At 61.6% G+C, this 14,833-nt stretch overlaps 1 protein-coding gene across 4 annotated transcripts in view; it reads left to right on the plus strand.

Moving 5' to 3' along the window:
• The window catches only part of RPTOR (regulatory associated protein of MTOR complex 1), a 236,803-nt gene extending 224,499 nt beyond the window's left edge, over positions 1–12,304 (plus strand). For 3 of the 4 annotated variants that reach the window (XM_072939794.1, XM_072939795.1, XM_072939796.1), the window contains 8 exons: positions 229–333; positions 3,795–3,842; positions 7,399–7,505; positions 8,749–8,876; positions 8,960–9,046; positions 9,828–9,944; positions 10,204–10,333; positions 10,680–12,304. In XM_072939794.1, coding sequence (XP_072795895.1) covers positions 229–333; positions 3,795–3,842; positions 7,399–7,505; positions 8,749–8,876; positions 8,960–9,046; positions 9,828–9,944; positions 10,204–10,333; positions 10,680–10,748 — 791 coding nt within the window. In that variant the 3' untranslated portion in view covers positions 10,749–12,304. The remainder of the gene's footprint in view (positions 1–228; positions 334–3,794; positions 3,843–7,398; positions 7,506–8,748; positions 8,877–8,959; positions 9,047–9,827; positions 9,945–10,203; positions 10,334–10,679) is intronic. The other variant, XM_006199445.4, reaches the window with a different exon arrangement.
• The last annotated feature ends 2,529 nt before the right edge of the window (positions 12,305–14,833 follow it).

Genomic DNA, 14,833 nt, shown 5'->3' on the forward strand with positions numbered 1-14,833 from the left:
GGCAGCCGGGTGGAGGTCGGGACTCAGTCGTCCACCGTTTCCTGAGTCGTGCGGGGCACAGACAGGAGGCCGGAGAGAGAGGCCCTGTACCGTCCCCCGGGGGGAGACTGGCTTGGTGGGTGGAGGCCCAGCCCTGAGGCCCTCGCTCTGCCCTGCGGCTCCCAACAAGGTCCCGGCCCACACCCCAGAGCACAGGCTTGCGCTTTAACCTCCTCTTCTCTTCCCAAGATGACGGTGCCATCAGGGTCTGGAAGAACTTTGCCGATTTGGAAAAGAATCCCGAAATGGTGACGGCCTGGCAGGGGCTCTCCGACATGCTGCCCACTACCCGAGGTGGGTGCTCCCCTACCTGGAGGTCCCGCAGGCGCCCTGTCCACCCAGACTCCTCGGGTCACCCCCACCAGCTTCCTGCTCGGGGGACGGCCCCTGGCGGGCGGAGGTCCCGCTGCGCTCTGACCAGCCCACCACCCGTGTCCCCAGCTTCTGCCGCAGGGCCTGGCTGCGTTCTGTGTTCTCTGCACCCGTTAACCTGCTTGGTGCTGAGTGCATGGGGCTCCCGTGTGCCTGGTCCCTGAGGGAGGACGTGTGCGCAGCCCCTTGGTGGGCACGGCCGCCCCTCGGCCACGGTGAGAGCACCGTCCCCCGCTGTGCCCGCGCGCTCAGCCTGGCGCTCAGCCCTTGCACGGCGTTTACTTACGCAGCTGCCAGGCTGTGTTCCCCGGGTCCAGTGTGGATGCAGGGCCCCCACCGAGTGGAAGCAGGAGCAGCTCACGGTCGGCCCTGCAGCTAGGGTTCTGCGTGTCCCCATGTGGCCCCACGGCTGGGGTTCTGCGTGGCCCCTAGGAGGCACTGAGTGGCCCTGCAGCTGGGGTTCTGCGTGGCCCTGTGGCTGGGGTTCTGCGTGGCCCCCGGGTGGCACTGAGTGGCCCTGCAGCTGGGGTTCTGTGTGGCCCTGTGGCTGGGCTCTTCGCAGCGGACGCCCACGGGGCCACTTCTCTGCCTCCACCCGAGCACCTGTCCTAGGGAGATGCTGACTCTCGGGCGCGGCTGCTGCAGAGCAGACACTTCTTTATTTGTTAATTTCTCAAGTCAGCCATGTTTTTACATGTCCTTCAGACAAAACAGCCATTTCTTGTTGCCGGATCTCTGGGCCGGTCCTGTGCCAACGTGGTGACAGTGCCTCACAGGGTCCCTCGTCTCTCTCCTGCTTTTTCCCATCTTCAAGCCAAAGCCTGCCCAGCAGCCCCACCTCCCACTCGCTCAGTGCAACCCCAGCCTGGAGCTGGTGGGTCTGCAGGGGGCCAGGTTCCAGACCGAGCAGGTGTCTAATGGCCTCACCGGGTTCCTGGGTGTTCACGCCCACAGGTGTCACTGCGGGACCCTCTGGCCGAGTCAAATCATAGTTTTCAGTCCTTAGTTTCCTGCAGCCGTCCCAGCACGCGGCATGCCCCAGGCTCCAGCCATTCCACCAGCCCCTCGACGCACACCTCAGTGCAGGAGGGCAGGGCCGAGCTGTTGCAGAGCAGGTCAGGGCTTCTGGCTGGGCCGGAGGATGGGACGGCTCGGGAGACCTGCTGTGGTCTGGCTTCTTCCTCCGCAGCTGCCCAACTGCCGCCCCAGGAGAGGTGTGTGTGGTTTCTTGCCCACAAAGCCACTTGCCTTTCCCCCAGTGCGCGTGTGGGGGCGCCCAGCGGGGGACGGCGTGCCGGGGGTTGCCTAGCTGGGAGGGAAGGAGGCCGAGGTGAGTGAACTGACCCTCGCACTGTCTCGGGGTGCCCCAGCACTTGTCCCCAGCTCGTGAGCGGACGTCACCTGTGGGTGGAGAGCCACCCCAGCCCAGGTGTGCACTGCATCCCTAACGTGAGAGTGGGTTCCACCAGTGTTTCCTACCAGCTCCTGCTGGACCCTCTGCCTTTCCCAGGTTTTCAGAAATCTCCCCGGGAGAGGCGTGGTTGGCGAGGGGCCAGGGAGCTGTTGGGGGTCTCACCTCCAGGTCTTCGTCAGCAGGTGGGGGGAGAGGGCTTTGGGCAGGTTCATTTGGTCCATCCCCTGCCTTCCAGTCAGGCAGCAGTGGGCGTAGCAAAGAGGAAGGTGTTATTTCCTTGTTCTTTGAGGGCAGGGAAGGGGTGGAAGGACCCAGAGCCTGGGGTTGAGACAGGAAGGCTTGTGTCTGCAGGGCCAGGAGGGGCGCCTGAGAACCCGCAGCCCAGCAGCCTGGCCAGCTCTCAGCCCCACACCCTCCAGCCCCCGCAGCCCCCCTCTGTGGCGAGGGGCCCACAGCCCTGTCAGGGCCCGAGAGGGCCCCCTGTTCTCATTTACTCTTGAGGAGCTCGAGCTCGGTAACCAAGGGGCGGGTCTGGTGGGGTCCCGGCCCCTGTGCCGACTTCTGGTAGCCTTCCGCCCGCCAGCACCGGGCTGCCTTCTCTTTGCCCATCCCAAGAGGCAGTCTGGCCTCTGACCGGACACACTCAAAGCCGTGGCTGCAGCCCTGGGGGGAGACCCAACAACTTCCACAGACATTGCTTTTAGGCACCTGGGGCACGTCCGCAGCGCGAGACCCTTCAGAGTGCCAGCTGCATCCCCCAGGACTGTCTCAGGCAGAGGCCGCAGCCCCACTCCCTGCTCCGGGCGACCTCTCGGGGCACGGGGCACTCTGTTCTCCTCACTGGGCCTCTGTGAGCAGTGTGTGTGGAAGAGGGGCGCTGTCAACAGCTCCTCCACGTGCCCGTGGCAGGGGTCCTGCACAGCCATGAGCCCCAGAGGCCTGGCCCACCAAGTCCTTCAGCCGCAGAGGGCATGGGGCGGGGGGGTCTCGTCCTCTGCACACTGATGTGCAGGGCGCATGGCGGGGAGGGCAGTGGGTCAGGAGACCCGGAGGACCTCGCATGCCCTCGGTGGTTAGCTCTGCCTGCAGGGTCTCCCCTGTGCTCGGAATCCACTCACCAGGTCGCTGTCTTGGCAAAGATTTGTTTGCAAAGATTTGATTCCGTGGTTTGTGGCTAAAGAGAAGTCTGTTCCCACAGGAGCCCCACCCCTGCTTTCCGGAAGTTGTGTGAAATGTGCAGGGTGTCGGCGTCATCCTGGCGTGCCTCTGGCTCCGTGTGTGCACATGCGCACATGCATGGACGTGCACACGTGAGCACACAGACTCGTGCACACACTGCAGTTAGCCTGGGGACGCTGCCCCCTCAGGCTCCCCGCAGCCCGGGGGCCTGGCCATGCCCTGGAGCTGCACGCCTGGAGCTGCGTGCGCCCTGTTCTGTGGGACGTCTCTTCCTCTGGCCACCGCGCCCAGATGCCTGGACGGCACCTCCCAGGCCTCCTCGCTGGCCGCCAGGCCCCCCGGGGATGAAGAGCTGTCCTGGTGCTGAGACCCCGGACAGAGGCGCCATCTGCCCTCCTGTGGCCGCCGCGCTGCTCCTGCTCCGGCGCGGCCGGGTCAACCCCTGCCGGCTTGGCTGCGCTAACCGTGTGCGCGCCTGGCACTAACCTCCATTCACTCGAAGTGCCGCCAGCTCGTTTCAGCCAAGTCACGGCACCTCCCAGGTTCCCAGCCAGTGAGAGACTCCCTTTGTAGCCAGAAACCCTGACAGTTGGGTCTTCACTTCTGTAGGTCCGTCTTCGCTGAGATGGACAGGCTGGCCCGTCTCCTCCGGCTGAGGCTGCCCCTGGGCGGCTGTCAGCGCCTCCCCTGGCTTCCTGTGACCCACTGCCGTGTGTCTGACTGGGGCTGATTCGGCTCTGGCTGGCCAGCTTGCCCTCGCATCAAACCCATAATCCCTGTTTCCTCGCAGGTCTGGCACGAAAGGTCTCGATCTATCTTGACCGCAGTAAGCAGGGAGGTGAGTGCCTTGTGTCTTGCCTGTGAGTGCCCAGGGTGGGAGCTGGCGCCTGTCACTCGCCCGCCAAGCTGTTCCGCCTGCCAAGGTTAGGACTGGTTTTCTTACTTGCTCCCTCCGTGCAGTCTCCTTAGTACAGAAGCTGAGCACTCGGGCCTCATGGGGCCAGGGACCTCATGGGGCCAGCCAGGCGCCTGCGTGAGGCTCTGGGGAGGAACCTCAGTGAAAGCCGGGGCAGGACCAATCCTCGTCCCGAAGGCGCGGCTCCAGCCCGGCCAGCCCCGAGCTGCGTCTCTCCCGTCTTCCTTGGTGGCCTCACCCTTGGGCTCATCCTGTCCTCAAGGACAGCCCAGTTCTCATCCTGCTCCAGGCCACCCTCGTGACAGCTGGGAACAGAAAACAGCCCAGGCCCACGCCTGCTGTAGCGGGGCCGCCTCCCGCAGAGGCTCAGTTCCCGCCGGGCGGGAGGCCCGGCTCCGCAGGCTCACAGGTGCCCACACCCTCCCCACGCCGCCCTCCTCCTCCAGGGTCACAGGCACATCCAGAGTCTAGTTAGCAGGACCCGGTGGACGGGAAGGCCTCTCAGTGCAGGAGGCAGATGGATGAGGCCCAGTGGCCGCTCTCTCGGGCCCAGGCCAGGACCAGCAGGTGTTCACAGGGCACCAGAAGGAGGCCTGGCCCCGTGGGGGGCTCTGCGTCTGTGTCCCTGGGGAGGGGACAGGAGTTGCCATCCCACAGGTCTGAGGTTCTCACATGTACCTGGTGGGGCAGGCCCTGGTCCTCCTCCTTGGCGTTCCAGAACTATAGCCCCCGAGGGCCTCTTTCAGGATGACAGATCCCTAGGGGTCAGTTCCAGATGACCAGTCCTTAGGGATCAGGTTCACCTGGCAGGTCCTCAGAGGTCAAGTCCACGTTGGGGTCTCTGAGGTCTGTTCCAGAAGACAGGGTCCTCAGGTTCGTCTGGACTGCCCACTGAGCCTGGAGGCTGATCGCAGACACCACAGGGACCCGAGCCTCTGAAACGGCGTGTCTCTCACGTCGCTGTCCGCTGGGCCCACGGTGCTGTCCAGCCTGACTCTTTCCGGCTTCCTGTCCAACCACCCCTGCTCCGTGCATCTGTAGTTTAGTGAAGAAATTGGGCTAGTTTTTGGACCAGAACACGTGACCAGGGGCTGTAGGCAGGGTGAGGTTGGCGGAGGGGAGGAATCTCTGCCCCCAGTGGCTGCGCAGCCCCGCCCGGGCAGTCCGATGGAGGTCACTAGGTGGAGTGTGACCTCATGCTCTCGGGTTGCAGCTCTGTAGGGAGGGGCTGCGGCCGTGCGGTGCCAGTCAGGCTCTGTCAGACGCGTCAGGAGGACAGAGACGCGCCCATGTCCCGCAGGCGCAGCATATGGACTCACGCTTGAAGCTCCTGGAAAATAGGAAAGGCCCAAGAGGCCAGGGGAGGGCGTGAGCCCCCCCCCGCCCCAGCTGTAGGCTCTCCAGGGACGGAGACGGCGGGAAACTGCAGGGCCGAGTCCCCCAGGAGCGAAACGATGGGAGAGCTTCACTCCGATTCGGGGCCACAGTGTCCCCGTCTCGTGAGTTGTCCTTACATCACAGCCGTCAGTCTCGTCCCTTGTGCTTAACACGTCAAGGAAGAAAGCGTCACCTTCTTCATCATCTTCTACCAACTCGGGATGAATCAGGTCGTCTCTGCTCTGCTGTGTCTGGAAGTCGAGACACAGGTGTGGTCGGGAAAGGTCCCATGAGGAGGCCTGGGGCTGCGTCCCACTCGGGCAGGAGGACCACCCCAGCGGCGGTCCACAGATCGGGGGCTGTAGCCCTGCAGGGACCTGGTGCCGCCCCAAGGCTGGGGTCCTGGGCGGGCGCGTCGTCTGTGATTCACTTACGTGAACACACAGCGGGCATGTCATGAGGGAGGCCGGAGGTGGAGATTCAGGCTCTGCTTTTGGGCTGACCGATCGCCATGTGACTGGGTCTCCTGGGCAGGGGGGGGGTCACATGCCCCCCTGCACCTGCGGGTCCGGATATGAGGATGGGGCCGAGGGCCTCGCCTGTAGCCTTGCCCCCAGCAGATGCCATTCTGGCACGTTGGGGTGTGGCCTCCTGCCGGGGTTGGGGCATTGCAGTGGGGAAACTGTTCTAAGGGGTGGAACAAAGGTTCACCCGTTTGTCTTCGGGAGCTGACATTCTGGGGAACAGACATGACGGCAGGGTGCACACGAGGTGATGCATCTGAGCGAGGAGAAGGCGGAGCAGGGAGAGCCCCAGCCTCATGGGGTCGAGGAGGTGGCTGTGTGACATCAGGAGAGGGGCGTTCCAGGTGCCGGACCTGCTCCCTGGCAAGAGGACCCACCCAGGCGGTGTTTGGAGGCCAGAGCAGAGCGGGAGCCAGCTGGGAGGCCATGGGGGCCATGGGAACGAGTGTTGAGGAGCTCAGGTCCAAGTGGGGGCCTGAGGTGACACGTACATATGACAGTCCAGGGTTGGAGAAAGGTCGGAGCTTGGAGGGGAATCCAGCATGACGGCTTCATGCTCGACTCCCTTTCTTCTGAGTCTGCAGCGTGGCACCCGCTCTGGGGCTAGATGGCCTTGCCTGGGGAGTGGGACCTGTCCCCTTCCCAGGGCCCCGCCTCCCGTGCACAGGGCACAAGGAAACATCTTCAGTGTGGCGTGGTTTACAAAGCCTGGGGGTCGCGGACGTGACAGGCTCTCTCCCCAAGGGCATGTGACCCAGAGGGTACACGAGTTACCCAGACCCTCGTCTGTCAAGTCGGATAAACCTCGAAGTGTAACATTCCCGGGAAAAGGCAGGTCGCTGGAAAATACACTTGCACTTGCGATTGGTGACTTTTTTTGAAACATGGAAGGCGTGTGTCTTGGTTCTGGACACGCGCCCCTGCAGGGGAGCAGCGCCCTCGGCCTGCAGGCCGGGGACAGGACACACGGATGTGAGGCTTTCAGTGTGTCTATAATTTCACTTCTTTTCCAAATGGAAAAAAAGAGCAAAACTGCAGAGATATTAGCAACTGTTAGATCAGGGCAGTGGGTACAAGGATTTCTGGTGTGTTCTGTATCTCTGAAATACTTAAAATCAAACCTTAGTCCTGGGAGGTGTCAGCGCTGCCCCCGGAGGGCCAGGCGCCCCTGCTCCCTGTCCGGGCTGGCGTCGGGCGGGGGTCCCTTGTCTCACTCACAGCCGGCGTCCGCAGTCAGCCCCCTGCCGCCGAGAGGGGCCGCTGCGGGCCGTTCATTCCTGGGGAACGCGGGGCTGGGGCTCTGACGTGGCCTGAGGACTAGCGTCACCTGGTCACTGACACCCGTTCTGAGTCCCCAGACCTGCCAGCCGCGGCCAGGCATTCTGGAAGGCGGGCATCTTGGACAGGCGGTCCTAGCGCCATGGTGTCCCCTTGGCAGGCGCTGGGGTGCAGCCAGGACCTGGAGAAGGCCCCGCATCATGTGTAGGGCTGGGACCCACCCTCTGGGTCGGCCCCAGCTGGCTGAGTGGTTCCTGGGAACAGCCTCCCTTGGTGACACTGCCCGTCTGTCTCTCCAGGAGCCGGGATGGTGGTGGACTGGGAGCAGGAGACCGGCCTCCTCATGAGCTCAGGAGACGTGCGGATCGTCCGGATCTGGGACACGGACCGCGAGATGAAGGTGCAGGTAACCACGCCGGCCTGAGCTGGGCCTCCTGGGGGGCCGGGGGCTAGTGTGCAGACCCCCCGCCCTCCCCAGCTCCGCTCACCCTCCAGTCGAGGACGGAGAATGAGGGTCTCGGGGGTGCAGTTTGTGACGAGGCCTCAGTGTCTCTGGAGGGCGGGGAGGCAGGGTCTGGGAGAGCAAGTGCGGGCCTCCTCCTGGTCCCCCTGTGCCCATCGGGCCTGACCCGGGACCTGCACCCCAGCCGCGCTCAGCCTCACTGTCAAGTGTTGTTTTATCTGTGCAGATTAGGGACTGGCAGGAGGCAGCAGGCTGAGTCTGTTTTAAATTAGCATGATTATCTGATTTAGTGCTTCTTAAAGCATCTTTTATTTTGGGTTTTAATAAAAAGAGAGGAGTGAGTTGGTTTTGCCCTAGACGTCCTGGGAGAGTGGCGGGCCCCGGGCAGGGACCGCCGCCCGGAACGAAGAGACCGCAGCTCCTTGTGGGGGGCGCGGGGGCTGCAGCCCTGGAGGAGGTGACGCCCCCTCCACCCAGCGCTCGTGGACTGTGATGACAGTCGGCTGCGTCCAGTCCTTCCTGGGACGCAGCTGGACACCCTGACACTGGCGCCATCACCTGGGGTCCTGTCCCCACACCCCACCCTGAGAGTGCTCCGGGAGGTGGGGGCCCCGAGCTGGGCGCAGAGGAAGCAGGGCTGAGGCAGGCCGGCTCCGCCTTTTAAACAGACTCTGTTGGGTTTCCGTCTGCGCTGGGCCTCGCTGACAGAGAAGCACCTTCCCGTTTGGGGCCCGTCTTTTGTCTCCTGCTGTTTCCCGCGGGGCCTCCATCACACCCACACCCTTCTCCAGCACTGACAGCTGCCAGGAGGAGAGGGAAGTTGACATTGATGGGCAGCAGGACTCCCCCAGGCCCGTCCTCGAGCTAATGAGGAACTTTTAAGAGGGAGCCCTCCAGGATTCCTCCCGCCGAGATGTGCTTCGCCTGCCTTCTAGGAAAGCGGGGGGCGGCGGGGAGGGTAACGGGCGGTGGGGCCTGTGGCCCTGAGAATCCGGCTGCCCTCCTGGCTGTGGCTGCAGGGCTGTCACTCAGTGGCGGTGGGCCTGACTCCCCCGGACCCTCGCCCGTCCACTCCTCTGGCCCTGGCGGCTTCCCTGCTGGAGGAGGCAGCGGCTCCGCCCCGGGGTGACGGCTGCACCCACGGTGGCTGTGAAGGCAGCCTCACGGGGTCTCTTTGTGGCCCTAGGACATCCCCACGGGTGCCGACAGCTGCGTGACGAGCCTGTCCTGCGACTCCCGCCGCTCCCTCATCGTGGCCGGGCTCGGCGACGGCTCCATCCGCGTCTACGACAGGAGGATGGCGCTCAGTGAATGGTAACTGGGCTGGGCCTGCCCCCTGCCCGGCCTCCCCCGGAGCCTGGCGGCCCTTTGGAACTGACCCGACTTCCTCCCTCCAGCCGCGTCATGACCTACCGGGAGCACACGGCCTGGGTGGTGAAGGCCTACCTCCAGAAGCACCCCGAGGGCCACATCATGAGTGTCAGGTAATGAGCAGGAATATTCATGAGACATTGCGCTGTAAAAACATTGTTTTCTCTTCATTTAAAATATGTTCTTGGTATTTAAGCAGCTGGGAAATGATGGCCTTTCAGGGTAGCAATTAGCTTCTGCCCCAGGCCTGGCCAGAAAGGTCAGGGCCAGCACAGAGAGGGGACAGCAGGCCCTCCCGTTGGAGCGCTGCCCATGGGTGCCATGCAGCCGAGCGGGGGCGGGGAGGAGGCATGTGCCGGGATCACTGAGGATCCACTTCCACTGCCCAGCAATCCTGTGCTGAGAGCAGTGGATGTTTACTTGCCGTCACAGGGACAGCAAATGTAATTTACTGTCACAAAGTCACCCTCTCTTCAAAGAGATGCTCTTTCCCTTGTTTGTGATATGGAAACAACACAGCCCTCGGAACCATGCCCCCAGAGGCCAGGGGCAGGGAGGAGGTGGCCTCTGGGGGCGGCGAGCCAGCCTCCCGTCCTGCCACCTCCTGTCGCCGCATCCCGGGCTGCACAAAATCTAATCTCCGGCCGGAAATGAGCAGATACCTCAGAGCCTCCCCCGCGGCCTTGCTCACTGCGTCGCAGCTTTGCGGCTCTGCGGCTGGGCTCTTCCTGGCTTTGGGGAGGAGGCTGGGGCTGTCCCTGTCGTCTGTTGGGGTCGTTGAGGTGGGCCCACATGCTGCCCAGGGGCCTCACTGGACGTGCTGAGGGTCCAGGCAGCCTTGGCCTTGAGTGGCATGTGTGGGTGGCCTGGCGTCACCATGACCCCTCTTGGCAGTGTCAACGGGGACGTGCGCTTCTTTGACCCTCGGATGCCAGAGTCTGTGAACGTCCTGCAGATCGTGAAGGGGCTGACGGCCCTCGACATCCACCCCCAGGCAAACCTGATCGCCTGGTAGGTGATGACCCTCAGAAGCCCCCATCCTGCCCGAAGTGTCTCCAAGGGCCCCAGAGTCAGCCCTGGGCCCTGTGCCCGCACACACGCCCATTGGGGAGCCATGTGGGGGAGCCCGGGGTCGGGGAGCCCATGTGGGGCCCCTTTGCCACTCACCCCGGCTAGCTGAGGGGACGGAGCCGGCGGCCTGAGCCCTCTGGCAGGGGTGCCAGGAGGGGAGCCGCTCCCCCGCGCTGAGCCAGCCCGTCCTCACCCGCAGCGGCTCCATGAACCAGTTCACCGCCATCTACAGCGGCAGCGGGGAGCTTATCAACCACATCAAGTACTACGACGGCTTCATGGGCCAGCGGGTCGGCGCCATCAGCTGCCTGGCCTTCCACCCACACTGGGTCTGTGTCCCGCTGTGGGGGGAGCGGGGGGCGGGGCATGCTGCAGCCAGGCCTCGCGCCCCCGGCACTCCCTCCGGGAGCAGCACCAGGTCCCTGGCATAGACGGACAGCTGAGAAGGGTCCCTGGAGAAACCGGGGGAGGGGTGGCCCAGACCTCAGCAGGTTCCCAGAACTGTCCCTGGGGGGCCATCCTGAAAAGATGCGGGTGCTCTGGGCGGGTCCCCGTGATGGGGAGATGGCCATCTCTGCCCAAAGTGGTAGCTGGGCTGCCTGCCCCGCGGGCGGCTGGGGGTCAGGAGGCCCGGCCTGCCCCCTCCCCTGCGCTCACCGGCTCTCTCCTCCGCAGCCTCACCTGGCCGTGGGGAGCAATGACTACTACATCTCTGTGTACTCGGTGGAGAAGCGTGTCAGATAGCGGCCTGCCCCCCGCCCGCCACCGCCACCGTGTACATAGTGGACCCACCGTGCTTCCCTGAACACTGTCTCGACCCGGCTGCTGGGGGCCCACGGAGGGCCCGCGCTGTCTGTCTGTCTGTCTGTCTGTACTGTCAACGCCCAGGAGCCCGGGGAAGGGGCTCTGCTGGAGTTCTGTGTGACAGACGCTGCTCTGCTGAGTCTTCTGGGCCCCAGGACACAATCGCTGTGCGGCCTAGTCCCCTTCCTGTCCTGTTTTCTTCTGAGATTTTTAAGGGGAAGCACACTTGTTTTATTTTCCAAGTGATGCAAGCATGAGTCCACGAAAGCTCCAGACGAAAGCCAGCCTCCCAGGCTGTGTCCTGGGTCCCTGGCGTGCGCTCCTGGGGACTGACCAGTGGGCTGGTTGGGGCGGGGGTGGGGACTGAGCAGAGGACGGACGGAGGCGGCACAAGTGGAAGGGTCTGCCCAACTGCCTGCCAGCCACCCACCGGTCCCCGCCTGGGCCCATCCCAGCCGAGCGTCGGAGCCCAGGTCACCATCCCGCCCAGGCAGGGTCTCCACCCCGGCATGCTCGGTTTGGATGGGAGAGGCAGGCCCCTGGCCTGTTTCTCTCCGAAGTGCTGCTCTTCCCGGGCTCCTGCCCGGGCCCCACACACATCACACATGTGTCACATGTGCACACGTGGAGGGACCGCCTGAGCCCCAGAGTATCTGGGGGCGACGGTGCCGCCCTGCCCTCTGTCCTCACACGCCCCGGCACAGCTCACACAGCGGGGAACACGGGAGTGCCAGACGTGTCCACGACAGGGCACTGGGCAGCCGCCCCTGGAACACAGGACACAACCACAATGATGATGGTTTGAAAAGCGTTTTTTCCATTTTCCTTGGGAATCAGGATTATTCAGAGAGAGAGGGGTGAGCTAGCTTAGCTAACTCTGCCCGTGACGCCAATAACAGTGGGAAGTGAGTCACAGCCGTGACGAAGCTCAGGGCCCCTAGTGCAGGGCGGCGGTCCTGCCCCAGCGGGGGCGGCTCCGGGCAGGTGGACCCCGCCTGAGGGCGGTGGGGCCGGGCGTCTGTGTCCGGCCAGACCAGGCGAGGGGAGTGCCTTCCGCGGCCCAGGAGAAGGCTCCAGGACGGCCTGCACTTAGTTCTGGGCAAGCGAGCAGCGTGGGGCCAGGGGGGCCGCGGAAGGCTGGTGCCCCTGCAAGGCCCATCAGTTGCACCCAGTGCTCCTGGTGGTGGCTGGAACCTTCCGGAAGCCGAGCTCCACCCACAGACGCAGCGCTGACCGCCCAGGCCAACTCCAGGTTCTGAGCTAGCGCCGTGGGCTGTGAGACAAAGCCCCCCTGCCCCGCGGCTCCCCGCCCGGGGGCCCCCCGAGGCCTGATGCGAAAACTCAATCATGAAGTTACGGAGGCTCGAGAGAGCTCAGCCTAAGGGTTCATGTATCTCTATTTATTTTACCAAAATGAGAATTGAAAGACTGACGAAACATGGGATTGCAATGTGAAAGTGAGAGACAGCTGTTAATAAAAGGTGAACAAGCGCGGAGGGCTGGCCAGCCGCTTTTTTATTTTATTTTTCCGTTTTCAGTTTTATCAGGTAGAATTGTTACAATTTGACTGCACACGTACAACATATTGCGTGTAAATACATATATACAATATACGGCACTTTTTTAATTTACATACACGTACTGATCATTGTTTCTAAGAACAGTTGAGAGCTTTAGCTTTTTAAACTTACACAGTTATCCAAGGAATAAAGCCAACCACAAAATAAGAACAGAATGCGGTAATCCAGTCAAAAGGACCGCCAGGTGTGCTCACACACAGTCCAGAAATCAGTCATCTAAGTTATAAATGATAAATTCATTTGTGTCCCCTTTTTTTAATTCCACATGTAAATATCATAGGTATTTTTCTTTCTCTCTGACTTCTCTTAGAATGATGATCTCCAGGTCTACCCATGTCGCTGCAAATGGCATTTTACTGTTTTTTATGGCTGAGTAGTATTCCATTGTATACATGTACAGTATCTCCTTTATCCAGTCATCTGTTGATGGACATTTAGGCTGTTTCCATGCCTTGGCTATTTTAAGTAGTACTGCTGTGAACACTGGGGTGCAGGTGTCTTCTTAAATTTTATTTTTCTCTGGGTATGTGCCCAGGAGTAGGATTGCTGGTTCATATGGTTAAGTCTATTTTCAGTTTTTAAGGGAACCTCCATAGTGTCCTCCACAGTGGCTGCAACAGTTTACATTTCCACCAACAGTGTAGGAGGGTTGCCCTTTGTCCACACCCTCTGCAGCATTTATTGTTTGTGGACTTTTTAATGATGGCCATTCTGGCGGGTGTGAGGCGATACCTCATTGTAGTTTTGACCTGCATTTTACTGACAATTAGTGACATTGAGCATTCTCCCATGTGCCTATTGGCCATTTGTATGTCTTCATTGGCGAATTGCTTGTTTAGGTCTTCTGCCCATTTTTGGATTGAGTTGCTTGTTTTTGATACTAAGGTGTATGAGCTGTTTGTATGTTTTGGAAATTAGTCACTTGTCTGTTACATCATTGGCAAATGTTTTCTCCCACTCTGTAGGTTGTCTTTTTGTCTTGTGGATGGCATCCTTAGCTGTGCAAAAACTTTTAAGTTTAATTAGATCCCATTTGTTCATTTTGACTTTTATTTCCATTATTCCAGGAGCTGGTTTGAAAAATATATATTGCTGTGATTTATGTCCAAGACTGCTCTGCGTATGTTTTCCTCTAGGAGTTCTATAGTCTCTGGTCTTGCCTTTAGGTCTTTAATCCATTTTGAGTTTGTTTTTGTACGTGGTGTTAGAGAATGTTCTAATCTCAGTGTTCTGCAGGCAGCGGTCCAGATTTCCCAGCACCACTTGCTGAAGAGACTGTCTTTTCTCCATTGTGTGTTCTTGCCTCCTTTGTCGTGGATTAACTGACCATGAGTGTGTGGCTTTATTTCTGGACCTTCTATCCTGTTCCAGTGATCTGTGTCTATTTTTGTGTGGGGGCTGACTTTTAAGGAAACCGTGTCCCAGGGCCCAGGCCCCCCTGCCTGCCAGGGCCCTCCCCTTGGGCACCACCCAGCCCTGTGACCTGGACAGTTTGTCCAAGAAAAGGCCTAACTGGGGGCCACGCCTGCACAGTGGAAGGGCCACCCGCTCTGTCTGCAAGCCCGGCCCCCAGGGGGGCTCCCGCGGCCACTTCTGTTTGTCTTCGCAGCACAAGGTTCCCACCTTGCAGTCAGCGGTTGGGCGGCTGCATCTGCTCTGCTCCACTCCACTCCACTCCGCTCCGGGAACCCGCCTTCCCGAGTCCCAGGCCGCCCCCTTCCCGTGACTGTCCTCAAAGCCAGCATCCCCTCTGGCCTCCGCCTGAAAAGGTCCTGGGCTGCTGGCCGGTGACTCCTGGGCCCTGGGGTGGCCGGATCACTCTCCCTGTGGGGCTGGAGCCTTGTCTCCTGCAGGCATGTCCCTCACCTCCTGAAACGGCCCTCGATTCTAGATCAGATTCCGTGGCTGCCATCCCTGGACACCTCCCGATCTTGAGTGGGGACATTCCTGCCCACGTGGTCAGCAGGCCCTGCGTGTGGCTCCCCAGAGACAGCTTGGGTACCAGCTTCATCCCCGTGACAGGAAATGGGGCCCAGCAGACATCTTTACCCCAAGATCCCACGAAACGGGGTGTGGAGGGCAGGGTGGCGGGCGTGGGCACCGGCCCCGACAGGTGGACAGTGTCATCCCGGCTGAGGATGAGGGCAGTGCCCAGGGGAGGCTGGGTGGATGGGCTGTGACCAGGGGCTCAGGGCTGGGGCACGCGTGGAAGAGAGGGACCAGGACGCCGGAAGGAGGCTGACTACCGGCCCCTGGTCCCAGATCAGTGACCCCCCCGGGTTAGTCCTTGTGGCCACTGCAGCAAATCACCACAGGTGTGTTGGAGTTCTCCTCCCGGTCCTGGAGATGTACAGCGTGCTTGAAAGGCCACGAAGGGGCAGTTTGGTTGCCTAGAGTTTTGATTACGTCATATGCATGCCCCATGGGGATGAATCCAAGGTGTCA

This window comes from Vicugna pacos, chromosome 16 (assembly GCF_048564905.1).
Source record: "Vicugna pacos chromosome 16, VicPac4, whole genome shotgun sequence".
In the NCBI taxonomy this organism is placed as follows: domain Eukaryota; kingdom Metazoa; phylum Chordata; class Mammalia; order Artiodactyla; family Camelidae; genus Vicugna; species Vicugna pacos.